General features: G+C 42.9%; 1 protein-coding gene across 7 annotated transcripts in view; it reads right to left on the bottom strand.

The window, feature by feature from the left end:
- Nucleotides 1–15453: 15453 nt before the first annotated feature.
- The window catches only part of PPP4R4 (protein phosphatase 4 regulatory subunit 4), a 98933-nt gene continuing 87400 nt past the window's right edge, over nucleotides 15454–26986 (bottom strand). For all 7 annotated transcript variants that reach the window (XM_025443048.3, XM_025443050.3, XM_025443051.3 and 4 more), the window contains 5 exons: nucleotides 26885–26971; nucleotides 26507–26600; nucleotides 25357–25427; nucleotides 18966–19113; nucleotides 15454–16591 (listed from right to left, as the gene is read on the bottom strand). In XM_025443048.3, the coding sequence (XP_025298833.1) occupies nucleotides 16567–16591; nucleotides 18966–19113; nucleotides 25357–25427; nucleotides 26507–26600; nucleotides 26885–26971 (425 nt within the window). In that variant the 3' untranslated portion in view covers nucleotides 15454–16566. The remainder of the gene's footprint in view (nucleotides 16592–18965; nucleotides 19114–25356; nucleotides 25428–26506; nucleotides 26601–26884; nucleotides 26972–26986) is intronic.

Below are 26986 nucleotides of genomic sequence, written 5' to 3'. Positions count from 1 at the left end.
GAAAGACAGACATGCAAGAAGCCAGGAAACACTAATGAGGAAAAACAGGGGTGTGGAGGGAGGGGCAGGGGCGAGGTAGGGAGGATAGAGGACCAGCATGAGCAGACATTTAAAGCAAACCACACAGATCCTCTAATTAATTCTGTGGCCCTGGTACATAAATCCGTGGGCAGCCCAATGGCACAGGTTTGTGAGACTGGAAATAGATACCAGTACACATGGAAATTTAATATTCGAAAAAGAAAGACTTTTAAATAAATGGTATTAGGACAACTGGACAGTCCCCAGAGGGAGGAAAGGATAAAAGTAGACCTAGTCTTCATACCATATGTAAGAATAAACTAGGAGTCAGAGATTTACGTGGAAAAAAAAAAAAAAAGAAGCTAGAGAGAACACAAGAAAGCACCAGTCAATTCCTCTACAATTTAGGCGTAGGACAAGGTTTTCTGAGCATGACTCACAGCCCAGATGAAATTAAAGAAAAGACTGGCAAATTGGACTCCATAAAAAGTATTTTTTTTAACTGCCTGGTCAAAAACCCATAAGCAAAGTCAACAAAACTGAAACCTGGAGAGAACACACGTGCAAGGTCCGTCACTGGGGAAAAGCAGACGTCCCTCCTGCGTGCTGCTTGAACATATGAAAACATGCTCAGCTTCATGCCTAGTTTTAAAAATACAAATTAAAACTCCACGGAGGTGCCACTCCCTGACTGTCGGATTGGCAAAGTCGTGAGAGCGTCACACCACCCCCGCCAAGGGCGCAGAGACCGTGGTGCACGCATCCCTGGTGGGAAGGCTAAAAGCCAACTGATGCGACAAATCAGTGCACGGGGGATGGCTTCAGACGCAGCAGTGAGTCCATCCACAGTTCCGGAGGGCAAAAGTGGGAGCGCAAGGTGTCAGCAGGGTCTGTTCAAGCACGAGGCTGGGAGACACAATCCGTTCTGCACCTGTCTCCTAGCTCTGGTGGCTGCCACCGTCCTCGGCATCCCACATTCTGGTCCCCGCCCCTGTCTTCACAGGGCCTCTTGAAGGCATCGGGAAGGCCTTGCTCTTGGAAGGTCAGCTGGCACTGGAGTTAGGCCCTAGATCCAGGGTGATCTACTAGTCCTTGCCCTAATTCCAGCAGCAAAGACGCTCTTTCTAAATAAGGTCACAATTCACAGTCCTAACCCGGAGTTAGGACCTGGTTGTAGCTTTTTCGGGGACCAGGATTCAACCCAACACATATAACAAAAATTCAGACATGTTTACTTTTGATCCAGGAATTCTAGGAATTTAACTTAAAGAAAAACCTCCTCCAATTTTTTAAAAATAATCTGCACAAGGTTATTCATTGGAGCATTATTTGTAATTACAAACTACGAAAAACTACTTAAATGAGCAAATATTGGCAACTGGTTGAGCAAACAATAGAGCACTATGAAGTTGTAAAAAGTAATAGTAATAAGGAGGACTTCTGCAAACTGAAAAAGAAATAAAGCACGCGTGCACCTCCCTGCAAGGGACTGGGTGGGGTACAGAGCAGAAGGGATGGGAGGAATGACATGTCTCTTCGGGGACCTCTTCCTGTGGTTTGGACTCTTGGAATAATGTTAATGTTCTATATATTCAAAAATAAAATTAAATGAACAAGATGAGGAGAACCCTAAAAGCAAATGAAAAGAAGAACAAAGGAATTCAAATGTATTTCAAATAGATAACCTAAGGAGGGCACTAGGTGGGATGAGCACTGGGTGTTATACCATGTGTTGGCAAATTGAATTTAAACTAAAAAAAAAAAATTTTTTTTTAAGATAACCTAACCACACTGCAGGGAAGAAAAAGGATTAACCCAAGGAACTTTGAACACAGTATTTGGACGATATACCCCCAGTTTGAAGAGTAAAAGACCACAAACAAACCTTGAAGGCTTTTTTTCAGGTTTGTTTTTCAAAGTGGAGTAGGTATAGCAAACATGACATTATTTGTATCTTTTGTAGGGCTAAGCAAGAGGAAAGGTGACATACAGAATAAGGAAGCAAGAAAGAATCCTGTAGGGTAGGGTGTGAATTAGAGGCATAAGGGGCTCCTGAGTCGCTCAGTCAGTTAAGCATCTGGCTCTTGGTTTCAGCTCAGGTTGTGACCTCAGGGTCTTGGGATCAAGCTCCGCATCAGGCTCTGCCCTCAGTGTGGAGTCTGCTTGAGATTCTCTCTCCCTCTCCCTTTTACCCCTCCCCCTGTTCCTGCTCTCCCCCTCTCTCTCTAATAAAAGAAATAAAATCTTTTAAAAAATTATAACTGAAGGTATAAGCATGGTTTCTAATACATTCCTAATATCTAGGTATGCCTGGGATGATTTAAACATCTAATAAATGCAAACATGGATACATGTACATTGATAATAAGATCAGTAATGGATTAAAATGCACTAAATAAAATTGAGCCCATGAATCTTTACTGAGAATGTCGATAAATATAAAAGGAATAGGGATTTAGACCATCATCTTAAAAACTGGTTCAGGCAAGAGCGTTCCATGGATATACATCAGGGAGGCATGAGGAGTTTGATGAAAAACAGGATATTTAAGTTTGTTTCCAAGTATCTCCTCACAAATGACTTATTGCAGGAGACATGGTAAGTGTATCTTGGAGAAATGGATATCCCCTTAACCAAGTCATTAAAATATACATCATCAATTAGGGACAAACAGACATCAGGTGCCTCTGAAGGTGATATTCTGAGGACCCAATTTTTTTTCATATTTCTGCCACCAAAAATGTATAATCAGAAGCTAATCAAGATACATTAGACCAACCCAAACTGAGAACCGATAAAATAGCTGACCGAGCCTTTCAAAATATTAACATGATGAAAAGCACAGGATGAGCTGGAGAAGCATCCCAGGTTCAAGGAGACCAAGGGGACATGGCACCAAATGCAACAGAGAGCCGTAGACGGTTCCTAAATAGCAAATAGAAATGCCACAAAGGAGACTTCTGGGGCAATTGGCAAAACTAGAGGATGATTGTAGCTTCAGGTATCGTAACAATACTAAATTTTTGGATTTGATCATTTTCTGCCATTTACATAAAATAGTATTCTTATCCCCCAGGATACCTAACCCTTTCAAATGGTTCAGAATAAGACAATGCGGGGTGGGAGGGGGAGGGGTGCATGCGGATATAGACATAGAGGAGAGAATTGTAAAACACATGGAAAAGGTTTAAAAAGTAAGTGATTCTGGGTAAGGGGCTATCCTTGCAACTTTACTTAAAGTTTGAAATTATGGGGCATCCAGGTGGCTCACTGGTTGAGCGTCTGCCTTCGGTTCAGATCGTGATCCTGGGATCCTGGGATCGAGTCCCACATCAAGCTCCCCGCAGGGAGCCTGCTTCTCCCCTCTTGCCTGTGTCTCTGCCTTTCTCTGTGTGTTTCTCATGAATAAATAAAATCTTTGAAAAGAAAGTTTGAAATCACTTAAAAATAAATTTTTCAAGTTAAAATGGAGATAAATAAGTAATGACCAGCAGCATAAAAGAAAAAGAGGGGAAGGATATAACCCAGACGGACTACAGTTAAGAACAGGTGTGTGCACACATACGTGGTGTGGGTGTGCGTGCATGCCTGCGTGTGTGTATGTGTATACGTGCACGTGTATGTGTATGCCTGTGTGTGTGTGCATGCGTGTGCGGTAGGAGTGGAGAGACATCAGACGCTCGGTGGCACCCTACAAGTGTCCTCCTTGCAGGCAGTTGAGCTCCCGACCCACCTCAAAGCTCCTTCCTCCGCAGCCCAGGATCCAGCTCTGGCCCCCGTGTCCTGGGCGCTGAAGGCTGGGCAGGGGCCACGTGGTTGGACGGGGACCCTCCAGCCCCCCGGGGCAGGCTCCTGTGAGGTCCTGCTGGGCGAGCTCCCTTAAGATCTTTCGGTAACTAGGCAACCGTTCCTTCCATCCTCACTGCCCCCCAGACCCCTGGGATCCTGGGCAGGCTGTCGGGCCATCCCTCAGTCATGCCGACAATGGTCCCCATGGCCAGGCCGGCCGCTGGGCTGATGCTGGTCACAGGCGTGCCCCTTACGCCCAGGGCTAAGCCGTGCGGGCTCCCAGCGTCGGGCCTGCCTTTCTGGCACGGGCGGTGGGAGCGGCTCTCCTGGGCCCGGGCTGGAGGCGGACGTGGACGTGGATGAGGACGTGGACGTGGAGGCTGGGAAGCCTCTTCTTGTCTACAAGGCGCTACCCCCGTGCCCAAGCTCTGTTCTCGATCTGGTGCACAGAGTGCACACTCACTTGTGGTCTCTCACTGTTGTCCCGGAGCCTGGTTACGCCAATGACTGGCCTGCCTTGTTTTGCAGACATTTAGCCCCTTGGGTGTGAGGATGCTCTTGCTTCGGAGGCCCCCTCGATCTGACCCTGCGGGGTGGCCTTCGGACAACGCCTCCTGCCTGAGGGGAGCGTCTCCACCGATCTCATCGTCCCCAGAAGCCTTCCCGCCAGCTCTGTCTCTACGGAGGCCAGGACAAGCCGACATCAGAGAGGCAGATGGCCCGCGTCTATTCTGGCTCTGACACTGGCAGGAAAGGCCTTAGAGTCCAGATCTGGGGGGTGCGTTACCTCTGACGTTCGTTCTGGCTCTAATGTCACACGACGACCACCGTTCATTGGTGCGTCCGACCAGACATCAAGCTCTTTCCCAGCACCACCCTGTGTGATCCTCACGGCAGTGCCAGCAGCTTGGCCTCGGGAGCCCATTCTACAGATGGGGAAACTGAGGCAGGGTGAGGTTGGGGAGCTGGTTGAGGGCGCACAGCTGGGAAGGAGCCCCGGCTACAGGGGTAGCCCTGAGTGTGGCCTGCTGCAGGCAGTGCAGGACTCAGGTCCCTGCTGAGGGCACAGAGCTGCTGAGCCACACTTCCTGGGGGCCAGCGCCGGCCTTCTGGGTGCTGCTGAGATATTCAGAGGCCAGAGGCTCTGTTCTGGCCATTATGTGCAGGGGGCAAGCGACCACGAGAGGCTGAGTTGCATTCCCCAGTGAATAGAGTGGGGGACCCGGGGGTGGCCGGTGGAGCCCTCCTACTATATTCCGCTGCCTTCCCTTAGAAAGATCCATCCTGAATTCCTGGCGGGCATTGTAAGAGCCTCAAAGAAGGTCAAGGGCAGCACAGTGACTTCTACGATGCTTCTGAAGGGCTCCGTGGACACCAGGCTCCACAGCATTGGGCCTGCTGGTTCCTCTCAGACATACGGCCAAGCTGACTTCCCCCAACTGTATCCAGGAAGGAGACCCTCCTCCATCCCCTACAGGACAACACAGATGGGAAGGTCAAGGCCGGCTCCTGCACCGAGCCGAGAAGCCCACCTGCACCCCTCACCTTGACCTCATCGAGTACCCAGTAGAGTAGATACTGCCCCAAAGGAACATTCTGGAGACATGTTGGGGCGCCTTGATTTTCACATGGGTTTGGGGAAACACGATTGGTATTTAGTGCACGAGGATCAGAGGTGCCAGACGTCTGGAACTCGCAGGACCGCCCCTCTCGGTGAAGTGACCCTTGGTGCCACTTCAGGTGTCCCACATGAAAGATGTTTCACTGCAAGTCCGCATGGGTGAAGATCCTGTCCACAAGTCATCTGAGCCCAGACCCTCACAGTCCCATGGAGGTTTGATTTCATATGAAAACGCCAATTTCCCCCAGGATTTTCATTCTCACTGAATTTTCTGTGAAGACAACTACTATGTAAATCAGAGGAAGGTTCGTATTTTGGTTTTTGGAACTCTACCAAGTATGACTCACATTGCAGCAAACCTTATGGCTGAGCTGGGGGGGGGGTGTCTTAATCATCTCTGCCCTCGCTCCTCACATGGTGCCCAGCCCTGGGGACCCAGGGGGGCCTCCATGGGACCCACATCGCCTTCCTTCATATGAGGAACTCAGCCCCTGGAGCAAGTCCATCCCACAAGGCGCTGGATCCCACCAGAGCAACAACACCTTGGACTGAAAAGCAGAAGCTCTCACAGTGGGGTTCCAGTCACATTCCAGGTTGGAGAAACAGCTGGGGAAGATGGAAGCCTGTCTCTCTGTCTTTGCTTTTCCAGAAAAACCACCATCTCTGAGCAGGATGTTAATCAGTAACAGTCCCTTGGGGAGCATACTTTGGAATAGCAAATATTTGCTGCAAACCCTAACCTTCCCTGTCTTTTCTCCAAGTGAAGGACCTTCCCAGGCACCAAGGGGCCACTCGCTGGTAAGAGCCAGCAGATTAAAGGAGACCTTTAGAGTCCAACCAGGACAGGGTGGGGGAGAGATGCCCTCATTGGCTCTGGGTGGGTGACAAGGGGAGGGGGTGGGTGGGTGTCCGGGCAGTGCCGAGCCCCCCCCCCGCCCCGACACTGGATGGGGCAGGAGGTGTGTTATAGACCCAAGGGCTTTCCTTTGCAGGATGGTGGCCAGAGGAAGAGGCTTTAGGGTTTGAGATCGTATGCCCATCACACTCACTGTGCAAACCACACTCAATCAAGTCCCTGGCTTTCTTCCCAGGGACCCTCCTGCCCAGGGAGCTGGCCCACCCCTTCCAGGACTGGGAGCAGGATGCTGTGGCAGGGCCGTTGCTCTAAGCAATGCAGGGCTGAGGGGTGGCAGGTGAGCAGTTGGTTTCTCAGATCTCAGGTTCTATCTGGGTTGGTGCATCCTTAGGATGCTTGATGGCAGCCTGGTGCCTAGAGAGGGGAGGCGCCCCTGCAGACATTCTCTTCTGCTCAGCTGATAAACACGTGCTTTAGGGGTTACATGGGACGGTCCAGTCAGCAGCATGCAGGGCCCCCCATGTATTCCTGGACTGCCCCTCCAGACCAGAGGAGGAGCTTCAAGGCAAGACTTAACAATCAGCAAGGAGTGACATCTGCTGGGTGTGCCGGGATCGTTTCCTGATGCCTGTCACCAGAAGTGACTCTGTATTACTTTACAAGGTAGTGCTAATACTGTCATATAATGAAGGTGTGAACCTGGAGTACGTTTAGTACACCCCAGGAAGCCTTGCCCGGTGCTTATAGTTCAGGAGCGACCCACCGAACACAGGCTTGCCATTTAGAACCAGACAGGCTTCCCCAAACACAGACCTTTAGCAAGCACAACAGAAGAAGGGAGTGACCCAGAGGCCGCAGGAGGAGTGGGGCCCTGAGTCCTAAAGGTACAGCTTAGAATCAGCAAGGAGCCACGGACCGAGTCCCAGGGCTGGGTGTTGTCTTCTTTGGGGCACAGAAGCGGACACAGCCCCCTGCATCAGGCAGGAGAGGCCTGAGAACCTCACTCAGTCACAGTTTCTACAGGTGGCCTGGTTCAGAATGAGGGTCTCTGCCGATGGGAACCGCAGCCTCCCCGCTCCCTACCGAGGGGTCCCACAAGAGAGAAGGGGTGCGTGTCAGTGACACCCGGGAACTGAGTGCGGAGACAGCCAGGTGGCACCCTCCGGCCCACAGGCATTTATTCAGATGGGAACCGTGCAGGTGCTCTGGAGCCCAGGGGAGCAGGAGAGGTGGGGGTGGAGGCAGCTAGTGATGGGGAGTGTGGGGTTTGGGGATCCGCTCCCCTTGCTGGAAGGCCAGCTCCACCAGAATGTGTGATGGGAATCGGCTGCAAGCGTCCCAGGGGAGCTTAGCCCAGGCCGGTGAGTCACCCGCTTCCGTCGTGGGGTGCTCCGGGTGCAATGAAGGCAGGGCCGCGTAGCTGGGCGCAGGGCTGCATGGGAGGCTGGAGGAGATGAGCAGGGAGAGAATCTGGATCACAAAAGCAGGCGCACTCAGCACTTCTGCTTTTCCTTCCCCGGCCACCCCCAGACCCTCCAAACCCCCAGCCAAACGTGCCCCAGACTGGTCCCCACAGCCTGCCCACCGGTCAAAGGCAACGGATGAAGCGGATCAATCCCAGTTCTGCTGGGACCCTCACCCTCACTCTCGTTAACCCCTCTGCCCTCTGGGAGGCAGTGGGCAGAGGGGGGCAAAGCTGGAGGGGCCCCTGAGCTGCCTGGGGCCTGGCCAGGAATGGGAACCAGAGGAGGTTTTGCTCTACGAAATAGTGCTGCTCCCGGGGTGGGCAAATGTGAACCCCTACTCGCTCTGGAGCTCCCTGAGGGGATGCGAGCCCAACCACCCCACCCAGGAAGAAAGTGGGGTCAGTGGTGGAACTGCACCCTGACACCGAGAGGAGACAGGTACTGGGCATTAAATGCAATCTGTTCCCTCTTTTCCCCTGAGGAAGGCTCGCTGCTGAATGGAGGTGCTCCCGTGGCCTCCCCGCTGCCCAGGGGAAGGCCGCGCTGAGCCTCCCGCGCCCCTGCCTCCTGGCTGAGATGTGGCTGGTGCCTGGTTCAGCCTCCTCCCCCAGGTGCCAGAGGCCCAGACAGGGTTGAAGATTGCCCAGAGCCCATCTCCCCTGTGGGTAGGTGGCCTCCCTGAGGCCAGGGGCTGCATCTGTCCCGTTGTCCACTGTGTTCCCTGGACTGTGTCACCCACTCAGCCTGCACTTAACACAGAGATGAGGTCAGGGCCCCAGTCATCCAGGAGCTACATTACAGGCCCTGGAAGAGTCTTGGCAGAGATGGGAAGGCCCTGGAGGGGTTGGAACAGAGGAGCAACATGGTGTGACTTGGGTGTGAAAGGGTCTCACAAGCTCCTACACGGAGAAAAGACTTGGGGGGGAGGGGATGAGGGAGGAAGCGAGGGCCCTCAGGAGGTCACTGTAACACTTGGGCATGGGGGTGGCAGCAGGGGACAGGGGAGCTGGTGGATCCTGGGCCAGTCGGGAAGTAGAGGTGGCGTGGTTAGCTATGGAGTGGATGCAGGTGAGAGACAGAAAGAGGGGAGTCGGAGATGATGGCCAGGGGCTTGGCCTTCGCAATGGGGAGGGTGGGCTTGCCACTGACTGAAACGGGGAGACCGTGAGAGGAACAGATCAGGGCATGAGTTCATAGGTTCCATATGAAGCACAGGTATCAGGAAGGTCTGTGGACATCCAGGTGGAGGTGGCAGGGGCAGCTGCTCTGGAGCTGAGGGTGAGGTCCCGGCTGGACGCCCATGTGCACAAGTCACCAGCCCATCAGCGCAGTGGGAACTGTGACACTGCACCAGGTGACCTGGGGAGGGGCCAGGAGCCCAGAGGAGGGTCGGAAGCACAGGCAAGGCCCTCAATGTTTGTCGAGCGAGCTGATTACCTGCCACTGGGGCACAAGGCAGAGAGGATCCCGTGGAGGCGCCTTCTGCGTCCGGTCAGTCCACAGTGGGACACAGACGAGCCCTCCCGCTGGTGCTCAGTATTAGCTTCAGATCCTTTGTGCCTAACATGGGACCTCCCACGGGATAAGCCCTCAACGAATGTTGTACTGACCAAATCAATTTATAACTCAATCTTCCAAGCAGGTCACGTCCTTGGTGGTTATATTCTCGTCTGACAGCCTGGCCCAATGCCACATGCAGGAGATGATGAAGGGGATAGAGAGAACAGAAGGCAATCCTATTTGTTAAGCCCCTGCTATCCACCAGGCATTGTTCTGGGGACTTCACGTGCATAATTTCATGTAATTCTCCGAACAGCCTAGTGAAATTGGTGTTGGTATCTTGGGCTACACATCACAGGTTAAGACATCGGGACTCCCTTACGACTGATCTAGTATCAATTAGTATTTTCAAGCTTTTTATTTCTGAGCCACTGAACTCGTTTTTTCAAACAAAATATTTTCAAAGGAGAAACACCAATATATAAAGTAGGTAACATCAGAGTTTCTTGGGCTAAAGTTGGGTGGGGGTTGAAGTGTCTCCTTCATGCCCCTCCTGCTGTCCATCCTGCCTCCTAAGGCTCTCCTGGAATCTGGTCGATCTGCAGAATCTAGAGACTGCACACAGCCACCATCCTGGGGTCTGCGGGATGGTGGGAAGCAGCTACCTGGTTGGTTTGGGCCGTCTTCTAATCAGAGGAATGGACACAAAGTGTGCCACTCTCTGCTAAAGAGGGGGGAGTCATTGGCTGGGAAATAGATTCACCGAAGCTGAAGCAATGTGCTTCAGAACTCTTCTCCAAGCGAGACCATTACAAAAGAATGGGATGAGCTACACGTACAGTCAACTGAGGGAATTCCATCATGGTAATAATTTAGGACCAAAGCAAAAAGGAAGGAAGTGTAACCCTTTTTGGTGTTCAGAGTCTATGGCTTTTGTCTACATTTCACCATTGTATGAGCTTTACTGCAGAAACATCGAAGTTTTCTTCCCAAAGTTCCAGCTAGATCAGAAGTATGAGATGTGTGAACTGCTTCAGTAGATGGGAATCAGAGAAATGTTCTTGCCCCGGGCTGACCTCAGCAAGCCCTAGTTTCTTCAAGAAACCCCAAAATACCCAAAATAAGTCAAAATCCTTCATTTAGGCCTAATCCCTAAGTATGAAATGTGGCCAAAACCAACATATTTTTCAAACCATTTAACATTGATAAAATACCATGGTGTAGTAGAAAAGCTGTAGTAGAAAATTGGACTTAAAACTCCAAAAAACTTGAAATAGCACCTAGGTTGGATGTTTTTATAATTTTAAGCTACTTTATTAACACATTTAACTCATGTGACTTCTCTTATGTGGACTTCTCCTTCTTCTCTCTCAATGCTCAAGATTTACCCCCGAAATGGAATTGGGTCACAGATTCATTAAAATTGCATGAGATGACACCACTTTCAAGATGAAAGCATCCCCCAGGGGTCACTCAGGCCAATTTCCCACCCCTTTGTGGAAGTCCTTCTAGAATAGCCCTACAAAACAGCCCCCTCGCTCTCTTTCTTTCAATGCTTCCAATGAGAGAGAAACTGCCAGTTCTTTGAAAAGCAGTTCAATCCACAAATGGCTAAAATTGTTTTTGTTACACACACACACACACACACACACACACACACACTAGCTAACTCAGATTCTTTCACCTTAGTTCTGCCTCTGAAGCCATGGAGAGCAAGGTCAGTCATTCTTCCACATGGAATCCCCCCCAAACCCTGCCCCAGCTAATCCATTTTCTCAATGCAAGCGCTACTGGTTTGGAGAAGCAGTCATCTGCTGTCCAGGGCAGTTCCGTGCATCCTGGGGAACTGCTGAGCGAACATGCCTGGTCCGTATGCACGAAGGAGCCAGCAGTAACCCCCAATCATGATTACAACCAAGAAACTATTCCGACAGACAGTACAGATGGCAGCGATATCTTACTACAGGCTTTCCAGGGATACGGAATCTGATTGCCTTTTTCCCCATCAGGCTTTACCAGCTCAGGGAAAATAAGGTAAACAAACAGGACCATCCTGCACACCAGCACCTGAAAGAATTTCTGCTATAAACACAGTTAAAAATGAAGAAATATGCTATTTTACAGTTTAATTTGCAAACCGTTTAATATTCCACCCCTCACCCCCCATTTAATCTGAAAAGTAAATTCCACTCCAGAAATGAGAGAATTTCCAGGTGTTGGGACACAGAAGTTTGCTTGATCTCCTCTTTAAAAAAATTATGTGGGTACCATCATTTATATTACATGAGGTTTCTGGACAAAAGGGCCTCCCAAACGTGACAAGCAGCCTGAGTCCAGGCAACTGGAGTCCAGGGAGACTTCAGGGTCCCCAGGGACTGCCTCACAGCAGTACTAGGGACTGGGAAAGCTTCTATGGAAAAGTAACCATGCCCCTACTCCCACTTCGCCTGCCATCCAGGAGCACCGGGCAGCATGAAAACCTTCTGGGACGAGCATCAGCTCATTCAAGAATCAGTAGCACAAAGTATATGGTCACTAAGTATTTGCTGACTTGATGCATGCATGCACAAATTGGCTAGGCGGTGTCCCCTGATCCACACCCGCACTGTGGTCTGGGGTCCCCTGGTATTATTTCGGGCTTCCAAGGCAGTCCCTGGTACAACCTCAAACCAGTCCTCTCAGCACAGATGAGCCTGAACCACTCAATCTCAGGAGCGTGGATGGCCCCATGGGTAGGACCATAGCCGAACATATCAAGGGGCTCAATTAGTTCCCTCCTCACCACTGCCACAGGAATGGTCTGCCACATTATTTCCTTTTCTAGGTCTTACAAAGAACAGTGATGGAAGTGGATGAGAAGAGAACTGAGGCAGTGTGGGAAGCCTTTAGGGAATTATTGCTTATTCCATGCCTCCCCTCATCAGGGTGGACCAGCCATTTCACTTCATGATCTATGAAGAAACCTCCAGAATTCTTTTATTTCTGGGCAGGGTGGGGACTCTCTCTTATGATTTAAGACATGCTAAGTACTAAGTGCTCAGCAGAGGTGGAGTCTGGTGCAGCTGGTGGCACGGGGTGGTGAGGAAGAGAGTGTCTCCCTTGTCCCCTACTAGTCTGGGCCATTCTCAGATAAACCCGACTATTACATTCACTCTTAAGGAGAGGTCTGTACCGTCTGTCTGGTATTTTAAGCCTGTTTCTCAGAGCCCTTGTTACTGGCTCAAGACTAGGTTGGTAGGAGATCTTTACCCCTCTCTGTTACTCACGTATCTGGACTTTTAAAAAATGGTAGACCAGAACCCCATTTCAAGACCAAGCCTTTGGGAGAAAGACACGTTCTCTAGGAGTCATGAGCTTTGCTCTCTTTACCTCTCTCTGGAGCAAAGGAAGCATTTTATTTTAATCCATTATGGAATCATTTCTTGGGAACTAAAAGGAGAAGAAAACAGCTGTAGGCATCCCTGACCGGGGCCGCAGACTCTGTGCAGCCCTGGCTATTCTGCGGTGTGACAGATTCTTTGACAGAGGCATTAGCCGAGCTACAGATGGACTTCAGTTCCTTCATTTCACACAGGCAGGAACTGGGGGACACACACTGGGTCACAGGTCCAAGGACGGTCACTGTCCCAGGCACTTCTGGCTTCATGGCAACGATCTCATCTCAGAGAAAGAAGAACCCTTGCCCAAGGTCACCCCATGTGGCGTGGTGTGACAGCTGGAGATCTGCTTCTCCTGACCCCAACCCTCTGGCCCATTTCACTCTTCCTCCCTCGACTGAAAACATTGAATCTAAATATACAGGCCACACATACTCCCCTCTATTACCCACTTTGCTCAAATAGAACATGAGCATGGGCTTTGTCCGGGGGTTAAAGGAGACTAGCAAATACCTCTAAAATTCTCTTGCTTATTTTCTGTTACAGAGATAAGAAAATATTTCAGGAGCAAATTCAGAAAACCATGGGTTGAGCTAGCTAATTTGTGGAGCGTCAAATGTGTAGACTAAATGCCTAACTGGATTTCCATCTGTTTGCTATCCCATGTTTAAATGTACCTAAAATGGATTTATTTGTCATCTTGGTTATAAATATAAATCAGAGTAACGTGAACCGTATCTCAGGAAATACTATTAAGCAGTTTAGAGATGGACTTTTCATCATATTAACGTGTGTACATCACTTCATTCCTATATTCCTTCCATGAGCACTGACACCTGGGAATGGCCAGGCAGTGCTAGGACCTAGGACGAGGCAAACAGAGAGGACTAACTCCAACTGACATTCTTAACTGACTTGTTGGTATTCTAATAGTCAAGTGTGTTTGTGAAAAGATGGTGGGAAAAAGAAATAAGAGTTCAAATTACCCACCTTTAAGGGATGAAATCTAAAAAAGAAAGTCTGTGGAAATATAATATCCTCTGAAATAAATATGGCCAAACCCAGTTATAAGAAGCTTCATTGCTATCGAAAGACTCCTAGAACGTGCAGGTCAAATTCGCCCATCATATGCATGGCAAAACAATGACAGTGTAAAATTATATCTAACACATTATACTTGGAGGCAGAAAATGGCCCTATACCCTGCTTTAAAAAACTTAAAAAAAAAAAAAATCCCCTCCATTTACTTGATGAAGTCCCTAAGACACTAGGTTTCAGCTTTTCCAAGTATCTCTGTGTGGTGAAAAAATGCAGGCCAATGAAAAATATAATAGATCTTACCAAGAAAATTCAAGTTTTCAACTGAGGGGGGAAATCTGAACATTGCAACAAGTCTTCATTATATTTAAGTGTCAGGTTTAAAAACTACCCTGGCACAGACACATACACACTCACCCACACTCACCCACTGTCACACACACTGTAACAACTGAGAACAGATTACTGGGTTGCTGCAATTCATTTTATCTTCATGGCAAGATTCCTACTCAAGCTGAAGAGTCTATCCTACTTCAGTTTGTGTATCTCACATATGCCCACTAACTGCAGGGCTAATGGATCCACCTTCCAGGATAAGATGTCTGAACTCAGGAAGTCAAATAATGGAAATGATTTTTAAATGTGTATGAGGTTATGTCAGAAAGACTCCCTATGCTCCTCTCTCACAAGCAAAATCCCTTTTAGTCTGATCTCTGGATCTGCCAGTAAGACAGAGTTCTATGGGTCTGTTACCTCACTTGTAATGTGAACTAGGGACATCCTAGAACCTGTCCTTAAAATGCGAGTTTTCATAATTAACAGGAAGATACAGGAGCCAGCCATCCCTATTTCTCTGGAGTGACAGATGTTACACAATTAGTTTAAAGGATCTATTTGGTGAGTTGTTACACTGAGAACTTTTAATAAGACTATCAATCTTGCTTCTGGTATAAATCGAGATATATGCGGATATTCATAACTGTCACCAATTGGTTTTTACTGTTTTTATATATATCCAACCTTGGAAGTATAATCTTAGCGAATAGGTCAATGGTTTTAAAAATTGTGCTCTTTTTTCTTAAAAAAAAAAAAATCCGAAAGTAACACTGATTAAAATCACCGTCTTAATTGACAGTTTAGTTAAGTAGGAACAAGACCGCAGCTGACTTGGGCATACTCCTGAACTTTACACACAGTGGTGACTTCCCCTGGCCAAACACTTCACTGTTCTCCTGCGTGCATGCTGGGAAATAAAGCCCCTAACTCTTTTATTATTATTAGTTATTATTGAACAAGCAAACTGAAATTCTCCATTTTATTTAAAGCAACACAATGATGAGTATGAAGGAAAGTGCTGGATGTGCTGCTATGCACACATGCATTCTCTCCTAATCATGTACTCCATTCCATGTGACAGGTGCTGACAGTGACATGAAAGCCACAAAGAAGAGGGGATTCACTGAGCCCATATTGTCCAGTCTCTCAAAAATCTACCCTAGTTTTAATTACTGACAAAATGAGTAGTTTGACAATTCCATTTACCTATCTTTAAATGAAAAGACACTAAGATTTGCTAAAAATAGCCCTGAAGAGGCCATACGAAAGAAAAAGGGGAAACGAATGTCTTGGAGAAGTCTCACACTGAGTAGCTGTCCCCTGAATAATTAATTTATAGTTGATGTTGGTGCGCTTCTCATTCATTACTGAAAAATGAACTGTCTTACTCTTTAATTGTAGAATAAAAACTGCAGGAAAGATTTAAAACTTTTTTCACGAACACTGGTATCTCAGTAACCTATGTTTTATTTTGAGTAAACTCATTATTCATTATTTCACATTATAAAAAGTAACCACACACGCATATGCATTCACAAATTAGATCATCTTTATCATACATCAATATATTTTAAAAAACAAACACTCTCTAATATCAATATAGTTATATGCTGATTGCATTTTGAAATCGAGAAGCTGACAATAGCTTCATACAGTATATCTCAAGAACTGACATTTTAAAATTAAGAATTGTATATGTTCCACAGGCAACTATTGATGGAAATACTAGCATTAGTACAAATAAATGCTGTTGACATAGCTTAAGCATGATAGCTTGGAATAACAGCTGATTCAAACTAGATTCATCATTTTTAAATTAAGGACAAATACAATCTAAAATGTAAACAAAGTATTTATAAAATAAAGTCTTCTAGGAAATTAAATCATCAATCTATTATTTTTAAGATAGTCGTAGCTAAAAGTTATCAGAAATCTTGGTAGAATTTTCATTGCCAAATTGAAATTTCAGAATGTCCAGGTACAACACTGTCGCCTCACCGGCAGGAATGATAAAGTTGCTGACAGCTGTTCGTACCCTTTTCAATGTGACTTTTCAATTGGGCTTGGAGATTTTCCAGAAGATGCAATGTCTTTCTTACTTCCAAGGCCTTTCCAAGTGATTAGCTAGAGCAATTTCAGTTGATTTGGACTTTCATATAACTTTTGAGTGCTAAAACTCTAGGACAGTTAAATAGATGGTTTCTTGCACAGATAAATGCAGACTGGTCTCTTCTGTAGCGGTGCTAAAAGCGCATACCTAAAGTTGTTTTTCATTGCACTTCACTATGACATTGGAATTCTGTAACCACATTATTACTTGAGAAATACATAGTATACCTGCTAGGGAATCTAATTTCAAACATGGAAAGTTTATCAACATCAGCTGCCATTGTGTGTCTCTTTTCCATTCATTAACCAAAAAAAAAAGAAGAAAAAAAAAAAAGAAAAAAAGAAAAGACAAGAAAGAAAGAAAGAAAAAGCCCAGCCATTGCTTTAGGTTCTGTCCATCAATCACATTATCTCCAGTTGTCTTTGTTTTGCTTCCTTCATCAAGTGGATGATTTAAGGATTGGATTTTCTCGATTTTCTTTGTCAAGAAAATAAGGGAGGGAGAGAGGGAGGAGTGGGAGGAGGGAAGGAAAAAGAGAAGAGAAAAAGAAAAAACAAAACATGAAAAATTTGGTACATATAATGCTTACAAAGTAAGTAAGAAATATAATCTACTTCAAATAAACTGAAAATATGAGGATTCTGGTTAAGTTTGATTAAGTGAAAAAGAAATCACGCATTAAGGATTACCTGGAACTCTTTAATTACCAAATCCTATGTACATTTAATATAGCATTCAATTCAGTTCATACAATTTCCCCACTTTTTTTGTATAACAACAATGGAAATGAACATAGACCCAAATATATCAACTGTTTGGCCTTAAAGGACATAAGATATGATGCCTTCCTGTACCTACTTTAAGACTCCGATACCCCTAAATACCAAATGGATCATCTCTATAACACCCAAAAGTGGGAGAATGTATCACATGGAATTTTTTGAAGAAGCAATACTGAAATAACTAATACTTTCTGAAATCACTTCATAAGCTTATTTTCATTTCAATATGGCACATCACCGAACTGTGCATAATACTTCATAGAAACCAGACCAATGCACATCTCACTCAGCTATTCCAGTTGTGCAGCAGGTGTGCATTCATGAGAAAGTCTAGACTAGAACCATGTTATATAGAAATAGTTATGGACTTGATATCCAGTCTCCTGTTAAAAAACCAACATTCCTCCTCCTTCAGAACATTCACAAAAGAATAAACAAATGATGTGATTTTTTTAGAGTGTTTCTAGATTCTTTTTTGTAACCCTCAATTATATGTAATCGAGTATACAATTCTATGGATATGTAATATCCATATGGATATTTTACATAGGGTGTATACTGAGCAAGAGAAAATTCAGTCTATAAAAGGAAAAACACAGCAAAGCAAGAACAGATGAAGATGGTAATCTAAATAAAGGAGAACTGGTGTAAATATTAGGTTTCAGCTATCCTTACTTTACAAATGCCTCTGGCATTTAGAAAAATGAGAATAGAATGGATGACATTCTGATGTTATTAACTATGCTTTTCAATAGAAGGATTCCAGGGCAGGCTTTTGAGAGGAAGAAAGCATAGGGTGACAGACAGGAAGGACCAGGGTGCCCGGCCTGGAAGGCTCCGGAAGGGAGACTCCATCTTACTGAACCACACGGAGCTCTGAGTGGCCACTGCAGCCAGGGCACAGGGCTGCTACTCCATACCTCCACACACCACCGTCCTGTCCTGCCTCTCTCCGCAGGACTTATAAACAGAACTTCAAAGTGTCATCGTTTGAGCAGTAATTGTAGGGGGGCAAAGAACATTCTCTGCAAATGAAAGTACCCTTTGTATTAAATGCTACTAATCCGTACTATCAATATCACCTTTGCTATTTACTATTGCTTTTCTCTATCATATCCTCCTACTCTCTCCTTGAGCTCCATTCAATACATTTTTTCCTAATCTTTGAATGAATTTTGAATACATCTGTATTTTTATATACCAACAGCCAATTAAAATTTAGAATTATGAAATTCAGTTCCTAAAAGGGAGTAATAGCATGTAGTTTCTGAAAAAAAAAAAAGAGGCATTTGAGAAATTACATAAAAAAATACTCATGCATTCAGTGAAATATGCTTCAAAGAAAGCCTGAGTCCTGTTTAAACTCCATGCTAATCAGAAGGTTTGGGAGTTCTGTATGAAAGTATAAACCCTAACAATGGTTTGGACATCCTGGCTGAATCAGTTCTACCTTGAGCTCCTCTCTCACCCTGGGGATTTTTATAGTCTGCCCTGTTCAATGTTTCAACTGCAAGTACCAAAGGCTTCAACAATTCAAACAAGATACAAATAGTTCACAAAAAGGAACCACAAGGGAAAAGCTGAGTAGAGGCCCTTTATAACCATAACATGAAAGCATAAATTTGGTCTGTAGAAAATCTTCAGTTTGCCAGAGCCACAATCCTAGATTATAAGGCTGCAGTCATATTTCTTCAGGAGCATTAGCTGTACCGACCTTTCTAAGCACTGGCTGATTACATACTGTGTATCTGAGCTGGGTGTTCAAAAGGGATGCAATTATACCCAGTGTCTTCTCAGAGATAAATGCCCTGAATGCAAACACTTCACAAAAAAATAAATGGACCTCAGATTTGAATGGCAGCCATTTCAAGTTTCCTGTTGATCCCCTAGGGTTTCAGTGTCTTTGCCATATCTGTATCATCTTATGTAAAGTATCAGACATAAAAGAGGCATGGGTGAAAAGAATTCCTTTTAATTTATACCCTTTTCCTCATTACAGACTTTGTCTCTTCTTTGGAAAGTACTTAAAGAGCAGAATGATACACTTGGCACATCACTGGATTACTTACAAGGTAGCCTTTCGTGGTTGTGTGTCTTTACTTCCACTGCTCTTTGGATCAACTGAGTTACCTGTCCCCCGGGAGGTGCTCGGTAGGGAAGGATTGGAGGGAAAGGAAGTCGGAGTGCTACTGGCATTGCGAGTGCGGAATGAATCATCTGAAAGGAATTCAAGTACAGTCAGACATGCTGAATGCGCTAAGAAATGTTAACCTAAGAGAAGTAAAGTTAATGATAGCTGACTTTTCTTAAGATCGATTGTATTAAGGTGCAGCCTAGGTACAAGAAATTGCACAAATTTAAGGTCTGACAGATGCATAACATGCCTATGAAGCCATCACCACCATCAAGAATAAAAATGCACCCACCCCTGTACCTCCTGCACCCTGGCAATCCCTCCCCTACACTCCAGGCAATCTGTCTCATTCACTAAAAATTAGTTTGCATTTTCTAGAGTTTTATGTAAACGGAATCACACAGTGTGTCTGTCTTCTTTCACTTGGCAAAATCAGTTTGAGGTTCATTCTCGTTATTGTTTGTGTATATCAATACTTCATTCCCTTTTATTGCTGACTGATATGCATTGTACGGATATGCCAAAACTCATTTATACATGGCTCCGGTCAACAGACATATGGATTTTTTCCAGTTTTTAACTTTCACAAAGAAAGCCGCTATGAACGATTGCGTACAAGTCTGTGTATAGATACATGTTTTAATTTCTTGTAAATAAAAGCCAAGGAGTGGAATTGCTGATCACATAATAAGTGTACATTCAACTCCATAAGAAACTGCCAAGTGGCGCCTGAGTGGCTCAATTGTTAAGAGTCTGCCTTCCACTCAGGTCATGATCCTGAGCTTCTGGGATCAAGACCCCGTGTCAGGCTCCCTGCTCAGCGGAGAGTCTGCTTCTCCCTCTCACGCTGACTTTCCCCACTGCTCATGCTCTCACTCACATGCTCACATTCTCTCAAATGAATAAATTAAAAAATCTTTAAAAAATATGAAACACATTTAAAAAGAAAAGAAAAAAAGAAACAGTTGAATTGTTGTCCAAAGCAGTTGTACCATTTTACATGCCCACTAGCAACAAATAAGCATTCTGGAGAGTTGCTCTCTATATCCTTACAGACATTTAATATTATGTCTTTAATTTTAGGCATTCTAGTGGCCGTAAAGTGTTATCTCCTCGTGTTTTTTCCCGTTGCTTTTTTTAATTTGGAACTTTAAAAAATTTTTAAATTAGCATTTTCTTGATTTAATATATTTGTCTGGATCTTCTGTCTACCAAATCTTCCAAAAGATGAACATATAGTAACATATCTGTCTGACATCATGAAACGAATTACAGCATTAAGCACATATTTTTTCATTACAAGAATAACCTATAATTTTTAAAAATGGAACACAAAAACAGTATAAAAATTAAAATCCTCTATAATACCATAATTCTAGCAACTAAAGCCACAGTCTTTAATCATTCTAATATAAATTGTTTCAATCTCTCTTCCTAAGTGGGCTATGTATATGCACACCTATGCATCTAAATTATAAAGACCTACTGTGCATTCTATTTTATAACATACTTTGTGATTTAGCCATTCATGACTACTTTTCTATGTAGTCAACACTTTTTTTCCTCTTAAACATTTTAAGGAATGCATAGAATTCCATCTTTAAAACTAACTTTTTTTTAAAGCATAGTTGACATGCAACAGCACATTAGTTTCAAGTACACAACGGTGATTTCACTATAGGTTATGCTGTGCTTACCATGAGGGTAGCCACCATCTGTCATCAGGGAAAGCTACTACAATATCATTGACTGTGCTCCCTATGCTGTGACTTTCTTCCCTGTAACTTACTCATTCCCTAACTGAAAGCCTGCATCTCCTACCCACCTTCACACATCTTGTCCATTCTCCACCCCTGGCAACCCTCGGTTCTATTTATGCCTCTCTTGTTCCTTTTTAGTTGCATTTCTCTAAAGATTGCTGATGTCAAGCATTTTTCATGTACTTATTTGTGTATCTTCTTCTTCTTCTGTGAAGATGATGATACACGATTTTTCCTCCATTTTAGAATTAGTTGACTAATTAGTTCTAAAGATTTGTTTTGTATATCCTGACTGTAAGTCCTTTGTCAGGTATATGTAATATGATTATTTTCTTCTCATCTGTGTCCTGCCTTTTATTTTTGTATGCTTTATTTCAAAGAGCAGAGTTTTAAATTTTCACTAAGTCCAATATGTTAACTTTTTCTTTCATGGTCTGGAGAAATCTATTCCAAAACCACAAAGACTTCCTTCTGTAACATTTTCTTCAGAAATGTCATAGTTTTAGCTTTTATGCTTAAGTTTATTATGCATTTTAAGAGAATTTTATGTGTAGTGTGAGATAAGGATTGAGGTTCATTTTGTTTTTTTTTTATTATAGATATAAAAAGATACAAACAGTAATTTGAGGGGCACCTGCATCCCAGTGTTCATAGCAGCAATGTCCACAATAGCCAAACCATGAAAAGAGCCCAGATGTCCATCGACAGATGAATGAAGATGTGTTGTATAACTATATAATGGATTATTATTCCATTGGATGGAATATTATATGGAATATATTGGAATGGAATATTGGAATGGATGGAATATACTTGGATGGAATATTATTCCATCCAAAAAGAATGAAATCTTGCCATTTGTAACAATGTGGATGGAACTAGAGAGTATGATGCTAAGCAAAATGTTGGTCAGAGAAAGACAAATATCATATGATTTCACTCATGTGGAATTTAAATACAAAACAGATGACCATAGGGAAGGGAAAGAAAAATAAAATAAAATGAAAATTGAGAGGGACAAACCCTAAGAGATGCTGAACCTAGGAAACATACTGAGGGGCACTGGAGGAAAGGGGGATGGGGGGATGGGGGGATGGGGTAACTGGGTGATGGGCATTAAGGAGGTCACCTGATGCAATGAGCACTGGGTGTTACATGCAATTGATGAATCATTAAATTCTACCTCTGAAACTAATAAGAAGATATAGGTATCCAATTGTTCCAGCTTCATTTTTTGAAAATACTATCCCATTACTGCTGATTTATCCTGGAGCCTTTATGGAAACTCAGCTGCACATGTATGTCAGTGTAGGCACATAGTCTTGACTACTGGAGCTTTCTAGTAAGTGCTGCAATGAGGCAGTTTAAGCTCTCTCAATTTGGTTTGCTTTTTCAAAATGGTTTTAGCTATCCACAGTTCTGTGCATTTCGATTGAGATTTTAGAATCAGCTTATGCATTTCTACAAAAAGACTACTAGAATTCTGATCAGGATTGCATTAAATCTCTGGATCAATTTAAAAGGAATTGACATCCTAACAATATTAAGCTTTCCCATTCACAAACACAGTATATGTCTCCATTTGTTTAGGTCTTCTTTAATTTTATCCAGCAATGTTTTGAATTTTTTAGTGTATACAGAATATACATTTTGTTAAATTTATTCCTGAAGACTTAATGTTTTTGGAGTTACTATAAAAGTGATTTTTTAAAATAGGCTTTATTATGTAAATGTTTAGATTTACAGAAAAATTGAGAAGATAACGCTGAGAATTTTCATCCACCCCCTCACTCAGTTTCCTCTACTAACACTTCACTCTAGTATGCTGCACTTGTTACAGTGAATGAGCCAGTAATGAGACATTATTACTAATTAAAATCCACAGTGCGTCCAGATTGCCTTAGTTTTTGCCTAATGTCTGCTTCTGTCTCAGGGTCCCATCCAGTACACGACATTACCTTTACTTGTTGGCCCTCCTGAGCTTTTCCTTGTTTTTGGTGACCTTACCAGCTTTGAGAGGTACTGGCCAAACGTTTTGCAGGATGCCCCTCTATTAGAATTTATCAGATGCTCTTCTTAGAATTAGACTAAGGTTATAGGTTTAAGGAAGGGTGACAGAGGTAAAGTGTCATTTTCATCACATCATACCATATGCTATGATATTTTTTATCACATTTTATGTATTTTATCCCACTGTTTCATGATGGGTCACTAGAAATGGGATTGCGTGCATCAAAGACTAGTTTTTAAAACTAGGATTCTTGATGAACTTCACCAAACTGTTTTCCAAAAGGGCTCCACAGATTTTCATACCCACTAATAATGGATACATTACAGTTGGTTTCCCTGACTCCTTACTGGCATTCTCCATGTATTTCTCCCAGTCTGTTGTGCTCACATAGCCTTAGATAAATGTTGGAATTGACAACAGGCAAAAGTCACCAAAATATTAACGATGGGCTCGTGGTAAGTAAAAAGTCCTCAATTTGGCCTTCCAAGCAGTAACTGACCTTTCATTTCAGCTCTATTTATCCCACTCTCTCACACTCAACTCTGTGCTCCAGTCAGACTGGCCTACTGCTGCTTCCTCAAGACATTGACATGTCTTCTTTATTACAGGCACTCTGAGTAGGATGTTACTCCAGACCCATCTCTGCCTATCAGAAATCCTAGCATGCCTCAGGCTTCATCCCAAATGATATAAGTATCTTAAAACCTGCCTTAAGTCCCAAAGTCTGTAAAATCTCTTCTCTTGTGAACACCTAATGCATTTGTTAAGAGACATTTTGCTCCCTTTTTCTCTTTGTAGATCAGGTATATAATTTTTCCTCAGTCTGTACTTCATAAAGCAATATATAATATATATATTAAGTAATACATAATAACCTGGAAGAGATTTCATTCATTCAGCCAATATTCCCTCTCCCCAAAATAACATTGAACCCTTAAGACAGAATATTTTTCTAATATTTTAATAAAAGATTTACCCTTATAAAATTATTTTACTTAAGATTCTGGATAAGTTTTAGGATCAGTTGATCACTCTTGATTCTCAAAGTGACTTAAGAACAAGCAAAGTCAAAACTGAAGAAATTAGTGCACATAATTAAAACTTGAAAAAAAAAACCTATTCCAAATCAATATTCTTAATGACTTAAGCAAAGAAATTTCTTGGCAAGACTTGTTACAAGTTCATGAATAAATATGCTCATATGAAGTCATCTCCAAGAGGCCAGATTGGATCCATGCAAGTCTGAAGAACTACTTAAGGCTATCAAGAATCATCTGCACCATTTAGCTCCAATCTGAGCTAATTCAAACTGACTCATATATATGAAATTCTTAGACACTGTATTATAAACTTCACAAATCCCGAATGTTCTCTTAGTATTTCCTAAAGAATTCACTAATTTGCTATGATAAAAGTAATCAATAATTTTATTATTTATAACCCCCACTTCAAGAAATGTTGATAACTTTTAGCTCAAAAACTTCCCATTATCAAATTCTTCCAGGTTTTTTAAGCTACTCCTAGTCTACCTTGTAAAACCACTCTATATACGGCATATGAATGTCAATGCTTTATTAGAAAGATTTTTCTGATCTGACAAATGAAAATATACTGTTTATAGAACAGCCAGTGAGTGTATATCTATTCTTACACAGATAGTGTATATCTATTATATATTCTTATAATATAAGAATATAATAAGAGGTAAGAGGAAGACAAAATACTCAAAACATAACCTGGGAAGGAAATGTGACCAAACTTTAAAAAGTTTCTGACCTTTGAGTAGATTTGCTATTCTTTACACTAAAAACTTACCAAAGATCAGTACTATAATTTTCAGCCAATATGCTAAGGCAAAAACTTAAAAATATACTTAGGAGCCACTAGTAATTTTTAGCAATATATTTCCCCTTATTCATAGTATAATTCTGGGTTCTATTATATAAGCCAGAGGTCAGCAAACTATAAGTCCGTGAGCCAACTCTTGCTTGCTGCTGGTTTTGTAAATAAAATCTTATTGGAATGCAACCATACCTATTCATTATGTACAGTTTATGGCAGCTTTTTGCTCAACAGCAGAGTTGAATAATTGTGACAGAAACCAATTTGGCCAACAAGGCCTAAAATATTTACTTATCTTGCCCTTTACAGGAGAAGCTTGCTGATCCCTGGTATAAACTTTCAAATATATAATATTGTAAATGTTCGGCTGCATGTGATCTACCATGAAGCCCTAGTATTCTTAACTTCCCTAAAAATTACTACAAAAACTTTTAATCTGTGCCCCAAGAGGCCCTCAGACTATGGAACAACCTACCCTATTACTGTCCTTTCTCTCTTTCAAAAGTATTAAATACGGAGTCTTCACAATAAAAACAAAATGGCACAGTCAAGTATTTTCGCAGTTGCTAGGGAAAAGTTCAATTATTTGGGCATTTGATAAAGATGTAAGTTTCAGGAAAACACTATATCTAGAAATAAAGAAATTGGTCCTTAAAAAAATAATATTTCATTACATTTAGCATTTTTTTTGAAGAACTCAGATTTCTACTTACCAGGTAGTGAAATCACAGAAGTCTTTCCTAACCCTGAGACAGAAGATGTATATCCTGCTGTAGAACTTTTACTAGAAAAGAACATGATTTAGTTTAAAATACAAGAACATTCTTCTTTCACTTCAGTCATTAGGCGCTTGGTCTTTTCTAATCTTTTTTAAATGCTCTCTTCTACTTATGATGAAGCACACATGCTACTTTCACTTCTCATTTATTGTTTACATGCCATGCCTCCTGACAATTCCTTTGTCTTTAATTTAAAAGACAAAGTTTAAAAGACAAATTTAATTTCCTTAAACTTGCTACATCAGAATCAAAGTTTTTCTCTTGGTGCTCAGCTAAGACAGATGATATGGATAAAATTTTCCTAGAAATAACTTATCTTCAGTTCTCATCTCTTTTGTCCATTGCAAGATCACCCTATCGACTCGAACTCCAGATAGATATATTGAGAATGTCCCAAAATACAGCTAACAATCTAGAGCCAGCTATCTTTAACAAAAGAAAAACCTATTTTTCCCACATCATTTTTTTTCTCAATAAATACTTTCAAGGACAATTATGTTTACTTAAAATTACCTTTGTTGATTGATATACACCTGTTATATATTTACAACATTTATAAAAAGTTGTCATTGAATTTATGCTAATTCTCTCCTAATCTTAGCTGTTTATAATTCAGTCTGTGGGGCCAAAGGAGAAACCAGACATTCAACTATTTTAAGAATTGTTGTGATCACTTTACTACAGAAACATACCTGTGGCTTCTCTATATAGAAACAATATCAACAGTATGTGGATATTCACATCCACTTAGCAAATGGGGCATGTCCATATACACTTAGAGGTTGAGTGACCTGTGTGATAGAGCACCACCTCCCCCATAAAACAATATATGGATCCCATGACATTATTATATAGCATCATGGCAATAGTCTTCCTAGAATGCCATAAAACCTGTTCTTATACAAATTGGTAGAGTCCAATTTTTTTCATAGAGAATCTTTATGGAAAAAAATTTACAATTTATTGACATAAACAAAACCCCAAATTAATCCTGATTTTACATAATGTAAATATTTCACATAATAAAGATGTGCAACTACAAAATAAAAATTGGGTTAAAACGTGAATAGCTGACAGACCATACCTAGCACACTTGTCTAAGTTGCCATATTTTGCATGGAAGGCTTGATTATTAAAAGACTGGCTTCGAATCAGTTTGGATTTCTTGATTTCTTTGCCTAGAGCAATAAGCAGAAGGAAAATGCAGCTGTTCATTTCATCCTTAGCTGCCCCAACCCCTCACCAACTCCCCGCCTCTTTCATTAGATACAGGTGGCCCAGCTTCCTTTCCTTAGAGAGCTAACTGGAGTATCTCTTACCCCTACTGCCTGTCAAGAACTCCCAAAACAATGAATGATACAGGTAAAAGGCATTTGAGAATCTCATCTAGTGGAGTGATTTTCCCTGTAATTAATTTTTACAAAAAGGGAAAAAGGAGACATAAAAAGAAGTTGTTTCTTACTTGTCGATGGGGTGCTTGTTCCAGAGGGTCCAGGAACAGAAATAGGGATGCTCTTGGGCAGAGTTGTTGGTGTCTTAGTGTCTCTACCTAAAACAAACTCTA

Source organism: Canis lupus, chromosome 8 (assembly GCF_003254725.2).
Source record: "Canis lupus dingo isolate Sandy chromosome 8, ASM325472v2, whole genome shotgun sequence".
NCBI classification, from domain to species: Eukaryota; Metazoa; Chordata; class Mammalia; order Carnivora; family Canidae; genus Canis; species Canis lupus.
Note: the sequence above shows the minus strand (reverse complement) of the source record. Positions and strands in the feature narration are given on the sequence as shown.